Source organism: Eptesicus fuscus, chromosome 7, assembly GCF_027574615.1.
Source record: "Eptesicus fuscus isolate TK198812 chromosome 7, DD_ASM_mEF_20220401, whole genome shotgun sequence".
Taxonomy (NCBI): domain Eukaryota; kingdom Metazoa; phylum Chordata; class Mammalia; order Chiroptera; family Vespertilionidae; genus Eptesicus; species Eptesicus fuscus.
The window spans coordinates 102,119,318-102,134,891 of record NC_072479.1 but is presented as its reverse complement, the minus strand read 5'-3'; the positions used below and the strand labels follow the sequence as shown (position 1 = coordinate 102,134,891).

The 15,574-nt window shown below is 56.0% G+C and overlaps 1 protein-coding gene and 4 non-coding genes across 5 annotated transcripts; all 5 read left to right on the top strand.

Moving 5' to 3' along the window:
• The first annotated feature begins 620 nt into the window (after nt 1–620).
• RPL3 (ribosomal protein L3) lies at nt 621–7,373 on the top strand. The gene is made up of 10 exons (XM_008144908.3): nt 621–689; nt 1,619–1,811; nt 2,898–3,066; nt 3,607–3,742; nt 4,776–4,962; nt 5,372–5,532; nt 6,043–6,144; nt 6,577–6,672; nt 7,014–7,133; nt 7,273–7,373. Exons 1-10 carry the CDS (start codon nt 687–689, stop codon nt 7,315–7,317), a joined length of 1,212 nt encoding a protein of 403 aa, XP_008143130.2. The 5' UTR covers nt 621–686; the 3' UTR covers nt 7,318–7,373.
• On the top strand, nt 1,166–1,249 carry MIR9298 (microRNA mir-9298). Its single transcript, NR_129031.2, has one exon. It is a non-coding gene; the product is annotated as a microRNA mir-9298 (primary transcript).
• Nucleotides 3,552–3,606, top strand: LOC114232730 (small nucleolar RNA U82P). Its single transcript, XR_003618818.1, has one exon. It is a non-coding gene; the product is annotated as a small nucleolar RNA U82P (small nucleolar RNA).
• Nucleotides 5,023–5,116, top strand: LOC114232725 (small nucleolar RNA U83B). Its single transcript, XR_003618814.1, has one exon. It is a non-coding gene; the product is annotated as a small nucleolar RNA U83B (small nucleolar RNA).
• Nucleotides 6,404–6,496, top strand: LOC114232727 (small nucleolar RNA U83B). Its single transcript, XR_003618815.2, has one exon. It is a non-coding gene; the product is annotated as a small nucleolar RNA U83B (small nucleolar RNA).
• Nucleotides 7,374–15,574: the final 8,201 nt, after the last annotated feature.

The window sequence follows — 15,574 nt, the reverse complement described above, 5'->3', positions numbered from 1 at the left end:
GTACATGCCCTTGACCGGAATGGAACCGGGGACCCTTCAGTCCGCAGGCCGATGTTCTATCCGCTGAGGCGAACCGGCAAGGGCCCAAATTAGGACATCCTAAAGGCAAGTGGGTGTGGTGGGAGCGGCTCTCGGTTGGAAGTCAGAAAACCAGGGGTGCAATCTTTTCTCTCCAACTTAGAGCAGTGCAACGCTTTCCAACTGTGTGCCTGCAAAATGGCAACAAACCTGATCTACTGAGTGGGACGGAAATGGGTTCCGTGCGGGAAACTGTTTGGGGCAGAAGCTGAGTTATTCAATCCCAGAGGTGACTGCATTCAATGTGAAAAGGAGCGACGCAGCCAGCTATCCTCCTTCAGCGGAACGGAGTGTCCAAATCTGGCTGCCGCCCCTCGCTGTAGGTTTATTGCAGGAAGCCCTTTGCCACATTTCCGCGGCGTTTCACTAAGTTTGAACCCAGCCGCTCGCCGTAGCGGTTCCAACGCCAGCGTCTGAAACTCAGGTCTAGCTGGGAACAAACGCTAGGCGAGGACGCGCGTGCGTGGAAAGGGGAATCGGTACTTGCCCCCTGACCCGACGTCCGCCGCGGGGGCGCGCTCGTACGCCGGAAGAGGCGGAGCCAGACGGGGCTTTATATATCGCACGCCGAGCGCCGACCGATCTCTACCGGCAGCGTTGGCGGCAGGATGGTACGTACTGTCTTAGCGCCTCCCTCCTCGGCCATGGCGGCATGGCTGAGTCCGCGGCGCATCGGCGCCATCTCGGCTCTCCCAGCGCTGAGGACCTGCTCTGAGAGCACGGGAGGCTAAGCGGGATCCGCAGTCAGGCCTATTTTCGGGAAACACCGAGGCCTGTGGTTGGCCTTGGGCCTAACGCTTGGCTGGGGAGAAGGCCTGAGCTGGGCTAGGGTGCCCGGGTCCGACAATTTTCAAGCCATGGGTTGTTTCTGGGTCTCGGCCTTACCAATTTGGTGCTAATCGAGATGGGAGTCCGTGAGCATTTCAGCCAGGAGGACCTAGACGTGGGGGGCTAGGCAACGTAATTCTTGCCCGTTGGGAGGTTTAGGAACCAAAGCAGTAGGCAGGAGGGGAGACGTGGAGGGTGGCGAGTCCGCATTCTGAAACTTCCGGGACGCTTGAGGGGACAACGTAGGCCTCTAGAGTTCCCAGAAATCACAGATGATGAACTTACTGACGGGCGGACAGAGACTCTGTGCTGATTGTCATGTTCTGATTTGGCTCTGAGAGTTCTAGTGGCCTATGTATCATCGCGGGCAGAGGAGCCTCTAGTGCCATTACCTGCTGCCCATCCGTGTGTCCCAGAAGTCTCTCGGTGCTCAGGAACTTTGTGACCATAAAGTCACCTGTTAATCTGATTTTAAATCTGACACGCTTTTTCTGATTTAGAGAAAAGGGGGATAGTTCATTTTGCTAAATTGTAAAGTGAGGATTTGAGATGAATACAGCAGGATGTGTGACCCTACAAAAGGCAAACCCAATTTAGCTGGGTCTCTGTTTTGGATTCAGCATTGCTGAGACTCCTCAGAGGACCATCGGGCAGCTGGGAATCCAGAAGTGAATCACAAGTTCCAGTACTGATGTCGGTCATTTTCTTACAGTCTCACAGGAAGTTTTCCGCTCCCAGGCATGGGTCCCTGGGCTTCTTGCCTCGGAAGCGCAGCAGCCGGCACCGCGGGAAGGTGAAGAGCTTCCCCAAGGATGACTCCTCCAAGCCTGTCCACCTCACAGCCTTCCTGGGCTACAAGGCTGGCATGACCCACATCGTGCGGGAGGTCGACAGGCCAGGATCCAGTACGTACATGCTGTGTCCTCCAAGCTGGTGGGGGGTTTAGGAATTGAGGGTGGGGACTGGACTAGTTGGGGCCAAGCTGTAAGAGGGCAGACATAAGAAATCAACAGAACATCTCAAATGATGTTCTCATTGTATTTTAGGAATATTAACATTCCCAGGCTATAAATGGCTGGCACTGCCATTTGTAGGTGGAGGGATGTAATTGACATCAAGGAGCATGATGTCGGTAAATTTGTCAAGAGCCACAGCATAGAGAAGTATGCCGACCTAAAAGGCATGAAGACTGCCCTGGGTTGTAAGGTTTTTTTTTAAAATGTATATAAGGGAGAGGGATAGAGAGTTAGAAACATGGATGAAAGAGAAACAGCAATCATCTGCCTCCTTGCACACTCCCTACTGGGTATGTTCCCACAGCCAAGGTACATGCCTTTGACTGGAATCGAAACCCGGGACCCTTGAGTCCGCAGGCCGACGCTCTATCCACTGAGCCAAAAGGGTTAGGGCTGGGTTGTGAGTTTTGAAGTGGAAAACTTACCAAGTGGAACACTGCCCTGATTACTTAACCATGGTAGCTAATGTCTACCTGACCATGGAGATATTTTGACACCCCATTATATGAGTGCTTGTATTATCCAGGTAATAAATGTGTTGGTCTATAGAGCTTTCTATGATAAAAAAGAATGGAAACCAGGCTGTTAATTTGCCTTATTAGGGTCATGTATATATTTGATTCCAAAGAGGAAGGGAAAAGGAGAGATACAAAAAATCAATGCTGCCTCCTGCACGCCCCCCTACTGGGGATGGATCCTGCCACTGGGGCTTGTGTCTTGACAGGGAATCCATCTCCTGCTTCATAGTTTAATGCTCAACCACAGCACTCGGGCTGGGCAGGTCCTCTATCTTTTAAGTTAAAAGTTGTCAGTGTATGCTGACGTGGGCCCTGCTTCTGTAACCTGTGTTACCTTAAGCAAGGTCACACATGAACACTTCAATAACATGAGCACTTCACAGTTTCTATAAAACACTAACCCTTGCTGGGGATTGTAGTTAGACCACTGAAGTCTGACTGCCTGCTTTCTCCACAGAGGTGAACAAGAAGGAAGTTGTGGAGGCTGTGACCATTGTGGAGACACCGCCCATGGTGGTGGTGGGCATCGTGGGCTACGTGGAAACCCCCCGGGGCCTCCGTACCTTCAAAACCATCTTTGCTGAGCACATCAGTGATGAGTGCAAAAGGCGCTTTTATAAGAACTGGTAAGGGAGAGGACAGCCTAGGTTAGGGCTGGGGAGAAGGACTTGCACCTGTGCAGGGCTTCTCAGCTGTAATGGGAGGTGCTCTGGTGGTGGGGTTAGTTGCCTCTGGAACAGAACAATTCCTGGAGAGCCTTAGGCAGTTGGTGGTTTCCTGAGCTGGGAGCAGCTTGGTGGGTGTTGGCTGAGGACTGTTTTCAGTCTTTTCTTGGTTTCTGGGAAGTATTGAGAGCCCCACGAGAAACCAAGAGAGGGCAGTCCTCCTGCCTGGGTGTGTGGTCTGGGTAATGGCTAGACCGGAGCAAGAATTAGTGTGTGCTTGGATGTTTGTGACTTGTATTAATCTTGTGGACCTCTGCTCAGCTCCGCTCGGCTTTGCCCGATGAGCTCCATCCAGGCTCCGCTTGCCGGTGGAAAAGGCTCCTTAGAAGCCGGCAATGAGCCCCATCCCCACGTGGTGCCCGTGTGCCTTCCTCTCACCCCTTGGAGGGGTGATGAAGGCCTGCACCCGGCCCCCTCCCCAACTCTGCTCTGCTCCTGAAGGCATAAATCCAAGAAGAAGGCCTTCACCAAATACTCCAAGAAGTGGCAAGATGACGATGGCAAGAAGCAGCTGGAGAAGGACTTCAACAGCATGAAGAAGTACTGCCAGGTCATCCGTGTCATCGCCCACACCCAGGTGAGCACTGGCCAGCGTGCCCCAGAGGCAGCTCTGCCTGCAGCTTCCTCTCTGGCAGTGGCTTATGGTCACGTGGGGCTTGGAATATCAGATGCTGCCTATTGGAGATTCAGTTACCTCGAGTCCATCCTCAAAGTGATTTGGTGCCAAGCCTTGGGGACTTAGGGGGTGGTTAGGATGGTTCAGGTTCCTCAAAACTTAGGAGATAGGCCAGTGAGCAGCCTGGGGGTTGTTTGAAGTTAACAGCAACAGGCCAGACACTGCCCTGCCCTCGCAGCCTGGGTCCTGGGGCCAGGCCATGGCCCGTGGACAGTGGCCTGAGGAAGACATCAGTGCCTCCACCTGTAGGTTGGTCTTGCACTTGTCAGCAGAGGGCACTGTGTCCCTTTTGGTTAGAAACTGGTTGAAGGAATTGGTGCCTCATGATTAACAGTGTCGAGTGCCTGACTGAAAGGAGTGAATAGTCTGTGGTGAAGTAAGGCCTGTTTGCATCTCGAACCCGGCAGAAGGAGCCCTTGCCTGGCTTGGATAGGGAGTGCCTCCTTATGCTCTGGGCCACTCCCTGGGTGTAGGCCCTATTGCTGAGTGCTGAGTGGCCCTGTGTAGTGACCACGTTAGCACAGGTCGACAGCAGTCCCCTGAGGAAACTTCTGTAGGGCAGCTACAAGCTTTAGGCCTGCATTTGTTTCCTTTTCTAATGCTTGCAGTTTATACAGTTGGCTGCAGTGCTATCCTGCTCTCCAAAGTGCAGGTGAATTGTTGGTAGCTAATAGAGTGAGGTAGGTGGGCAGGCAGACTAGGGCAGTACCCCAAAGCACTGGCCAGAGGACAGTCAGTGGTCAGGAACATTCGGCTTGTTGGTGCCAGGATCTGGTTAAGTGGGCCTTTCGTGGTGTGAGCCCTGTGTGTCAGGCTAGGCTCATCGGAATAGAAAGGGGAATTGTGCTCAGTGGCGAGTCAGGACACCATGTTCTTTCTCTGCTGGGGAAGAGCTCGAAGCGCACGGAGCTGAGCCGCATCCGTTTCCTTCTAGATGCGCCTGCTCCCTCTGCGCCAGAAGAAGGCGCACCTCATGGAGATCCAGGTGAACGGAGGCACGGTGGCCGAGAAACTGGACTGGGCCCGTGAGAGGCTGGAGCAGCAGGTCCCTGTGAACCAGGTGTTTGGACAGGACGAGATGATTGATGTCATCGGAGTGACCAAGGGCAAAGGCTACAAAGGTGAGCTTTGCAGTGGCCCAGGTTGCTGGGCTTAAACTCAGGAGGAGGGGTCTCCGGCCTGCTGTTCAGTGATGAGGCTCTGGAATGAGCGCTGGGCACAGCGCCCGAGTCACTGTGCGGAAACATTCCTTGCTGCCTTCCTTCTGAGAACAGCCCTGTGGTTGCCGACAGGGGGTATGACTTCATTGAGGTCTCCAAGGCCTGAACTCTAGTGTCGCATCTAGACACGTATTCAACTTGGGATGTAATGGCCATTAGAGGGTAACAAGCAGGTGAAACCCAACTCTGTCCTTGAAATGCACTGTCGTTTGGTGTTAACAAACCAGTGAACTCACGTGGGCCTTCCCAGGAAGAAAGGGCCAATGTCAAGAGTGCCAGACACCCCAGTAACAGCATGTGTTCACTGCAGGGGTCACCAGCCGCTGGCACACCAAGAAGCTGCCACGCAAGACCCACAGAGGGCTGCGGAAGGTTGCCTGTATCGGGGCGTGGCATCCTGCCCGGGTGGCCTTCTCTGTGGCCCGGGCTGGGCAGAAAGGCTACCATCACCGCACTGAGATCAACAAGAAGGTGAGGTGCTTCGGGTGGGGGTCATACGGGTGTTCAACCCTGGGAGGGGAAAGGTGACCCCATTATAGGAAGGAGAGAGATAGTCTCTTGTCACGGCCATTGGTGGGGGAGCCTCTGGGCATCACATGGAGTTAGCTGTCCTTGTGGTTGGCTTGTGTGTGATGACTTACAAGGTGCCATCCTCAAAGGTGGCAGCTGATCCCTAGTGTGACCAACGGGAGCCTGTCCTTCCTTCCCAGGAAGTGTTGGCGAGGCCTCCGTCCTCTGTTGGACAGCAGTGTCTTTAGTGGAGAGCCAGCCAGCTCTTTAGCTTCTGAGCCTGGGGCACCCCCTCAGGACTGAGTTCAGTGCTGCTTTCCCAGAGTCCTTTGCAGGCGAGGCCCACCACCCAATGGGCATTACTGTCCCTAACGGCCATCCTGCCCTGTCTAGGGGATGAGGGTGTGCATGGGAGTCTCCTGCCTGTGGTCCTCTTTCCCATGTCTTAATTACGCTCACTCCCTTGTGCAGATCTACAAGATTGGCCAGGGCTACCTCATCAAGGACGGCAAGCTAATCAAGAACAACGCCTCCACCGACTATGACCTGTCCGACAAGAGCATCAACCCTCTGGTGAGGAACGGAGCGAGGAGCCAGCTGTCTTTGGCCTCTGAGGCGCTGGGTCTGGCAGATGTCACCTTCCTTTGTGAATTTGCCCCAGGCCTCGCCAGTAGGGCTGTGGCCCTGGTGCTGTTCGGGCCTGCCTGACTCATGAGGCCAAGTTTGCAGTCAATTACTGGTCCCTGCATAGCAGCCAGCTCTGTTCCCTGTAAATGGCCTGGCATCAGCCCACTGGTTGGGGTGGCTGGAGAGAAGTGGGGTCTCCGGCCCAGCTGTTTGGTGATGAGGCTCTGGAATGTGCGCTGACACAGTGCCCGAGTCAGGCTGTAGGAACATTCTTTGTTGCCTGCCTTCTGAGAGCATCCCCTGGGGTGTCTGGGGACATCCTAAACCTGAAGGGTCCCGTGTGATATGTGCTGACCTGATGGCCTTGCTTTTTCCCAGGGTGGCTTTGTCCACTACGGTGAAGTGACCAATGACTTCGTCATGCTGAAAGGCTGCGTGGTGGGAACCAAGAAGCGAGTGCTCACCCTCCGCAAGGTGAGGCTTGGGCCACGGGTGGCACCCTGCACCAGGAACCTGCAGGGAGCAGAGAGAAGTTTGTTAACATGAGGAACAATCCGCAGACAGGCTGAGCTGTTCGGGAGGGGAGTTCAAAGGAAGGGGGATTTGCTTGCTCCTTCAACATGGTCTTTGAAGTCCTGGAGGAGGAAATTCCAGTCTGGCCCAGCTGTTTGCTTCTGCTTTCACGTGCCCGGCCAGTTCCTTGGATGCAGCCAGCCAGACATGACTGCCCCTCTGCCCTCGAGGGAAGGCTGGGAAGCAAGATGGTGCAGAGGAAGCCCTGCTCTTTGTAACTAACCGTTTCTCTTGGCCCACAGTCCTTGCTGGTGCAGACCAAACGGCGGGCCCTGGAGAAGATTGACCTTAAGTTTATCGACACCACCTCCAAGTTCGGCCACGGCCGCTTCCAGACAGTGGAGGAGAAGAAAGCCTTCATGGTGAGCGCCTACCTGGCGGCTGTCTACTGCCCATCTGGGACTGGGGAGACTTGCCCCAGATCTCTGGTCCCAGCAGGGTGTGGCCTGTTCTTCCTGACAGCCTGCCTTCCCCCACCTCTAACCTCACCTTTTCCAACAGGGACCACTCAAGAAAGACCGGATTGCCAAGGAAGAAGGAGCCTAATGTCCGGAGCAGATTGTGCAGCTGGTGGGCTCTCAATAAAAATTATTTTCCAGTGATACCTGCCTTTGATTTGACCTTGGTCTCCTTTGCCCTACCCCGTGCCTGGCCCAGTACCTGGAGTCTGGGTCTGCCCCTGAACTTCAAAGCCAGCCTGGGGCAGTAAGCCGTGTGTACAGTGTTAGGGGTGAGGCGGCTGGGGCTCAGCTGTAGAAGTGTTTGCACAGCTTGGGTGGCAGCTGTGGAGATGGGAAGGAGGTGACAGGCGTTTGGTTGCTGATGGGCACGGCAGGGCAGACCCTGGGTCTGTTGTGTACAAATGAGCGATGTCATTACTAATCCGTGCAGGAGCGGGATCCAGTTCAGGCTTGTTTGGTCTGTGGCCTGCAGCCAAGTTCTGGCGGTGGGAGAGGGGTGTCATGCAGGAGGCCTGCCCCACACCTGGGGCTGGGAGGAAATGCCAGTGTTGACTCCGAGGAAGGCCCTGCCCTGTAGGTTTCACTTGGCCAGCTTCACGGGAATGTGGCCTTGCGGAGGTTAAACCCTTGTCCAGGCTCCCCCAGCCGGGAGGTCACTGGACCCTTTTGGCCCTGCTCTGCCCTGTGCTGTGTTGACCAAGCTTGGCACCAGAATGCTGGTGAGTTTTGGCTTTAAGTTCAAAACAGCCAGGTCTGATACTTGACCCCTCTGGCCTACCTTTCAGGAAGGACAGCCTCAGTGAGCCCCAGCTGGCATGTCAAGGCTGCTCCCACATCAGCATACTTACCCAGCTGAGGGTAGATACTGACTGCCCTGTCCAGCCTTCTGGAGGCTGGCAGGACTTCCACCAATTACCTGGGCTCAAAAAAACACAATTACCTGGGCTCTGGTTCCCTCAGACTTGCATCTGAAAAGAGGTAGGGAGGTGTGGGTTGAGCATGGCACCCCCATGAATGAAAGCTTTAAAATGTAGGTCAGGGTCCAGAGGAGAAGGTTGAGGCAAGAGGTAGGGTAAGGCTTGGTGTGCACTGAGCAAGAGTCTAGCCTGGGGCCCCCCATGTGTTTGAAGCCCCTTCTGAACTGGGGGGGGTAGGGGGGAGCAGTCCTAAATGGCCACTTCTGCGCTAATGTGGATGATGGTCCCCTACTAACCCTGCCGTTCTGTCTCATGATCCAGGGTTGAGTGGCTGGAGCTGCATTTCAGGATGGAGCCACCAGGGGGTGGGAGTGGGTGGCACCTGGCTGGGCCATCCCTGCAGGATGGCCTTCCTACCTTTTTTTAAAAATTTTTTTTTTGGGAGGGGGGCGGGCAGAGTCCCCTCCCCTCAGGGTGTCCTCTGAAGCTCCACTCCAGAGGGCTGGGGCCTGGCCAGGACAGAGCCAGACATGGGGCCTATGTCTGAGGGCGGATGCTGAGCTGGGCCTCCCTTCCCAGTTAGGCCAGCCCTGGAGCCCAGCTCAGGTAGGAAGAGCTTTGCTAGTCTGACATCCTGGTCAGGTCTTGGCCCCTGACCAGGGTTCTGTCCAGTTGCAGATACAGTAGGATGGTTCTGGGGCTGTAGGGTCCACAGAGCCTTTCCCCCCTCCCCTGCCCCCAAGGGTAGTCTGTGCTCCCAGGCTGAGAACATACACACGCATCCAGCGCCACAGATGCACCTCCAGGTAAGGGCTGTTCTCGTGTTCCCACACATGAAACATGCATAGTCATTTTCAGGGACAGGCTTGCTTGACCTGGGAGCTGAGCCCTTGGCTGCTGACCATCCCCACATCCCCGTCATTCCTGCCTGCCCCTGGCCAGTGTGTGACCTTGGGCACATCCCAGCACAGTTCCAAGCCTCAGTCACATCTGTTGGTGACCTGCCGTCTTGGTGGTGGTTGTATGGGGAGAACAACCCAAGCTGTGGATAGAGCAGGTGCAAAGGCCCTGAGGTGGAAATGAGGCTTCTGGGCTCAGATTCTTGGGAGGAAGCTCCTTGGGAAGGTCTGAGGAAGCTCAGTGAAGGCAGCACTGGATCCCCCTTGCCTCCCTAGCCATGGCCTGGCATACAGTAGGTGCTCAATTAATGTTATTCCCTGCACCTCTGGGACTCACTCATGCTTGTGCATGGGTCTGGGCATCCCAGACCAGGGCCTGCAGTCGTGGGGAGCTGCCTCAGTCTCTTGCATCCTGTGCCTGTGCATGTCACTGAGGGTGCATCTCAGTGCCTGTTGGCATGTGCTTCCTGTCACCAGAACCCCCAGACAGGCCTCGCTGGAATCCTGCGGTGACAGAACAAAGAGTCTCATTCCATTCCTCCTGGAAAAAAAAAACCTGCTGGGAATGTCTGAGCAAGTGGGAACAAGGAGGTGGCGGGAGCCATCATCGCCTTAAAAGGCACGACAGCCAGTGACTTCGCTGAGCTCACCTGGGCATGGCCTTGGGGGGTAGTGGGGAGGGCAGCTGGCTGCCACCTTGTGGGCTCACCCCAAAGTGCCTTCCCTTGGATCCTCGCTGACAGCCTTGACAGTGGGGGCTGCCTGCTGGGCCCTCTGTTCTATTCCCCCTCCCCACACCCCTTGGTGCCTAGCACCCTCCCATCGGCTCTCAGCACGCAGCTACTTGTCTGGGTCTTCCGTGGGTCCCCTGCCCGCCATGGGCTGTGTTGCTGCTCAGGCTGGCGCTCAAGGTCTCCAGCATTATGCCTCCTACCAGGCCCAGACCCCTGGCCTGCTCCCAGGAGCCCAAATAGCTCTCCCCGCCCTGCCAGCAGCAGCAGGCTCAGAAGCAGGGCTGGAGGCCGACAGGCGAGGCCTCACCCAAACCTCACTGGAGGCGGGAGAGAACACCCATGAGCCTGGGAGTGAGGGAAGCAGCACCCAGGAACCTTCAGGGCCCATTAACACATCAGAACTTAAAATGTTAGGATCCGTGCTGTGTCCTCCACATCCATCACAACACGGCCCAGGGTCCCACTTCAGTCCCTGGCCCACAATACCAGCGCTCACATGACTTAGGATGCCTCCAGAGGGCAGTGCCAAGCCGGCAGGTAGAGGTACTCGTGAATACCTTACCCCCATCAGCACTGCCCTAAGGACTATGTATATATTTGTGTATTTGATCTTCTACCCCTTGAAGCAGCGTCTATTATTATCCCATTTCACAGATAAGAAACTGAGGCTCAGAAAGTGTGAGCAACTTGCTCAGGGGCACACGATGTCTAACTGGTAGGGCTGGAATTTGAGACCAGCACCCCTTCACTTTGAGACCAGCACCCCTTCACCCCTTCACCCTTCTCATGCTCCTAGGGGTCTGTAAAGCATCATTTAGCTCAAGGGAGAAGGATGGGGAGCTCATCTGTTGAGCACCTACTGTGTGCCACGCCTGTTAGCCCCTTTCAGAGCTGTTTTATCTAATCCTACAACCACTGTCTCCATTTCACAGATGGGGAACGTGGGCCCAGAGAGTCAGGATCCTCTGAGGCCGCAAAGCCAGAATACGCCCCGCCAGGCGTCTTAGACGCTGCATCTCCCGAGTGGTCATCACAGCCCCGGGAGCTGTGCTCCTGTTACCACTCCTGCTTTCTCAAGAGGAAGAGGGAACAGGCACGGAGCAACAGCCCCTCAGGTCAGACTCGCAGGAGCGGCAAAGCAGGGATTCAGATCCCAGGCTCAGGAACTCAGTGTTAACCACTCAACCGTGGGGCCTGGAGGCTCCTGTGAGGTGTGGGGGTGGGGCAGGGGGCCCCGTGTTCCTTTGCCCTCACAGGCTCCCATGGGCTCACTTGCTTGGCAGATGGGGCAGTAGGGGATGCTGGGCTTAGAGTGCTAGCAGGCAGGTCGGGGTGCGGAGCCACAGCCAGCCCCCCCTCCTCGGGCCCTGGCCCTGCAGCTGGCCTCCATGTCACTGGCTTCATGTGACTTTGGAGAAGTGGCGCCACCATGCCCCGGCCCCACACAGCCAGGCGGAGAAAAGTGCTGTGAGAGAAGACGCTAAAGATAGCCGGCCGCCGACTTCCCCGTCCTCACGGGCCACCACCTCGTCCCCACAGCTCCTTCAGCAGCCCCCGCCCCACGCCAGGCCATCCTGGGGGCCCAGTCTGGTCACAACACAGGGACCCAGGCAGGGATCGTGGTGTGAAGACCCACCACCCTCAGGGCACCCTGCCCGGCAGGGATGTGCCTTGTGCTGCTCAAGCAATCCCTTCCACGGGGCAGGAGTGTCATCACCCCCACTTTATGGGGGAGCCCGAGCAGAGGGGACACCAGCCCATTCATACACCAGTGTCTGTGAACACACCTTGGCACGGACACAAACACTTCATTTTCCATCGTGGCCAGGACCCTGAACATGCCAGCATGGCAACGGTAAGGCCCATTAAGACATCATGCGATCACCCATCCATCTGTGAGCCCATCTCCTCCATGTGGAAGCATTTACACCAGGGGAGCTGGTGACACCACATCCGGGCCTTTCTTCCGGAGAGCTGGCTGTGAAACACTTCCAACACCACTGGCCTCCCCCTCTGATCTGCTGGAGACTCCCCGTGGCTGACCCCAACTGGGAGCCCGCAAAGGAGCTGGGCTGGTGCAAGCCCTAGAGGTCAGCGCCCTGGGGCACAGAGCAGGGGGTGGACGGTGGATCTGGTCCAGAGCGGCAAGCCCCGTGCCCCAGCACCATGCCTAACACCTCGCTCTGCCTCCTTGGGCCAGCACGACCCTGAGCTTGACAAAGCAACAAAGGCAGGCCCTGCCTGCTCCAGCGCTTTCCATGCTCCACACAACATCCATTGATTCATATTTGCACAACGTTATTTAAGCACTCACTCTGCATCGGGCACCTTGGTGTGGCATTCAAGGCGTCTCACAATTTGGCCCCAGTCTACCTACCAGCGCATCACAGGCTGCTGTGCCTCCACCATGTGGGGCCACCAGAGTCGTCCTCCCCAGGCCTCGAGGTTGTACGGAGGTGGCTCCGTGTGGTGGGGGAAGAGCCAGCCAAGGCTAGGTCCTGGCTCAGTCTCCCCCAGGGCCGTGACAGCACTCAGAGTGCTGGAGGAGGATCCAGCCTGGGCTATGCCCACCTGGCTCCTGGCACAGGTTCGCACTCAACATGTGGCCCACACTCTCCATCAGTAAATACTGAGAGGATGGCAGCCATAGGAGAAGACAATATCATTCCCATTTCACAGATGGCAAAACCAGGGCTCACACAGCCGCCCCGTGGCTCTGCCTGGTCTGGCACCCACAGCCCACTAAGCCTGAAGCACCAATCAGCCCCCAGCTATTGGTGTGGCTTTCAGGGTTTTGGCTTGATTTACATGAGGCTTTGAATGTGGGAGTTTGCAGCTTTGCTTTTATCTTTAAAAGCCTGATCGGCCCTGGCTGGGCAGCTCAGTTGGTTAAAGCATGGTCCTATACACCAAGGTTGTGGTTTGATCCCCGGTCAGGGCACATACAGGAAGCAACCAATGAAAGCATAAATACGTGGAACAACAAATCGATGTTTCTCCCTGTCTCTCTCTCTCCCTTCCTCTCTCTCCCTGGACACAATGAGAAGGTCATGGACCCGAGAGTGGCTAAAGGAAAGCCAGGTCTCCTCGGCCCGGGGCTCCTTTCAGCAGGTGGACGAAGGACCCTCCTGGCAAACGAGCCTTTTCCAGAGGCCTCTGGAGGCGAGGACGGAGCCTTCACATTTCCTGTGGAAGGCTGAGCGCCCACGTAAAGTCTGATCTGCGCTGCCGGGTGTCGTCCCGGACAGAGCCTGGGCTGGGCATCGGAATGGCCTGGCCCCCATCCCAGCTGCCCTGAGAACTCGATGCACGGGCCTCAGTTTTCTCGTTTGAAGCCTGGGGGCTCAGGGAGGGCTGAGGTTGGGCAGTTTCTCTGGCCCTTTCAGCTCTGAGGTTGGGGCTCTGAAGGCCAAAGGCCAGTGCAGGGTGAGAAGAGACAGAGACTCGGTGCCCTGCAGCAATCAGGGAAGGCTTCCTGAAGGAGGGAGGCTTGAGCTGAGCTGTGATGGCTGAGCAATGCCCTGACTGGGGCTAACCTGAACAGGAATGGAGGGTTCTGGAAGGGCGGGAAAGCACAATTCAAGGAATGAGTTTGGAATAGAGAGGTTTCGGGCCCAGCAGGAAGCAGGTAGGGAGGGAGGGGGTAGAGGGCGGGGTGTGGGAGGTTCCCTGAGATTCTCCCTTGGACCTCATCTCAAGGGGCCCCACTTCCCCAGACCAGGATGGGGTGAATGGGGCGGGGGCGTTGTCCTTGTGGCCACACCGGGTGCCTACCCAGCAGTGGCTCCTTTACTCCTCGCCGCGGGGAGGCAGGTGCTAAGAGCCCCATTTCACAGAAGGGGGTCTGGGCTTGACTCCCAGGCTCCTCTGGGCCCCGTCACCCATGAGGGGCGGGATAGGAGCCTTTCCTAGAAGCAGAAGGCCAGCGCCTCGGAGCTTCTGCGAAACTGTTCCCCCGCCTGGGATGCCTGTCCTTCTCTGCGGTGGGACCCCCCCCCCCCCCCCCCCCCCCGCTCGCCCTCTGGGCGTGGCTCCCATGGCACCTCCTCCTGGAAGCCCCTCCTGATCCCCACCTGTGTCAGGGTCCTCTGATGTTTGCACTTTAGTTTTTTTTTCAACCCGAGGATATTTTTCCATTCATTTTTCTTAGAGAGAGTGGAAGAGAGAGGGAAAGACAGAGAGAAATACTGATGTGAGAGAAACACATCGATTGGTTGCCTCCTGCACATGCCCTGACCAGGGCCGGCCGAGGAGGAGCCTGCAACTGAGGTACATGCCCTTGACTGGAATCGAACCCGGAACCATCAGTGCTCAGGTTGACGCTCTATCCACTGACGCTCTGTCGAAGCTGGCTAGGGCTGATGTTTGCTCTTTCTGTCCTCTCTGCGTCTTACCTACCACCCGCACGAGGACTGTCACTACATTATCATTTTTGCTGTTTTTGGCTCTATCTTCCCAGTCAGGGCTGTATCTGTTCAGCTATTTTTGTGCCTTCAGCACTCAGCATAGCGGTGAGCACATAGTAGGTGTTGAAAGACCAGGTGACTGAAGGCATGAGTAAACACATTTAAGAATGAATGAGGTGGCCGAAACCGGTTTGGCTCAGTGGATAGAGCGTCGGCCTGGGGACTGAAAGGCCCAGGTTCGATTCCGGTCAAGGGCATGTACCTTGGTTGCGGGCACATCCCCAGTAGGGGGTGTGCAGGAGGCAGCTGGTCGATGTTTCTCTCTCATCGATGGTTCTAGCTCTCTATCCCTCTCCCTTCTTCTCTGTAAAAAATCAATAAAATATATAAAAATAAAAAAGAATGAATGAGGTGGTTTTTCTGAAGTTCATGGCTGGCCAGGGCAGCATGGGCGTGGCGGAGCCCGGGGGTCCTGCTCTGGGGCTGTGCCCCGCTCTCTCGCCTTCTGTCTGGTTTCCCCGCTTCTGTTCTGGACGCTGATGTCTGCTCTCCACCCAGCAGCCAGAGCGATCCAGTTAAAACCAAGTCAGCCTGCATTTCTCCATACTGAGCTTCAGTCTTACAAGATGAAAAGAGTTATAAAAATGTATATATGCATTTAGCACCACTAAAATGTACATTTAAAAATAGTTAGGAGTACATTTTGTGTTATGTGTATTTTACCACAATAATAAAAAGTGCATCCCTCCTCTGCCCTGAGCCCTGACGAGCCGCCCTGGAGGCAGAGGAGAGCCCGAGGCAGGGCCGGGGCCAGTCTCGCCCGCTCTCGCACTCGCCGGGGCCGCGCTGTCCTCTCCTCAGCGTCTCTCTAACAAGGCCGCTTCTCCTGCCTCAGGGCCTTTGCACTGGCTCTCCCTCTGTCTGGAATGTCCGTCCTCTAGGAATTTGCGGAGATGCCCCTTTCTCTGTGAGGCCTCCCCTAACTCCCCTGTTTTTTTTTTTTGTTTGTTTTTTAAATATATTTTTATTGATTTCAGAGAGGAAGGGAGAGGGAGAGAGAGATAGAAACATCAATGATGAGAGAGAATCATGGATCAGCTGCCTCCTGCACGCCCCCAACTGAGGATCGAGCCCGCAATCCAGGCATGTGCCCTTGACCAGAATCGAACCAGGGACCCTCCAGCCCACAGTCCGACACTCTATCCACTGAGCCACACCAGCCAGGGCTGACTTCCCTGTTTACAGTTGCACCCTGCGCCCTGGCACGGATGCCCCACGGGGCTCACCTTGCTTCTGCCACGGCGTGCCCACCTGCTCCCCTCTGTGGATGAGCTGATTCCTCGTGGTTACTGCCTCTTCCCACCCCCTTCCCTTCCCTCCCCTCCC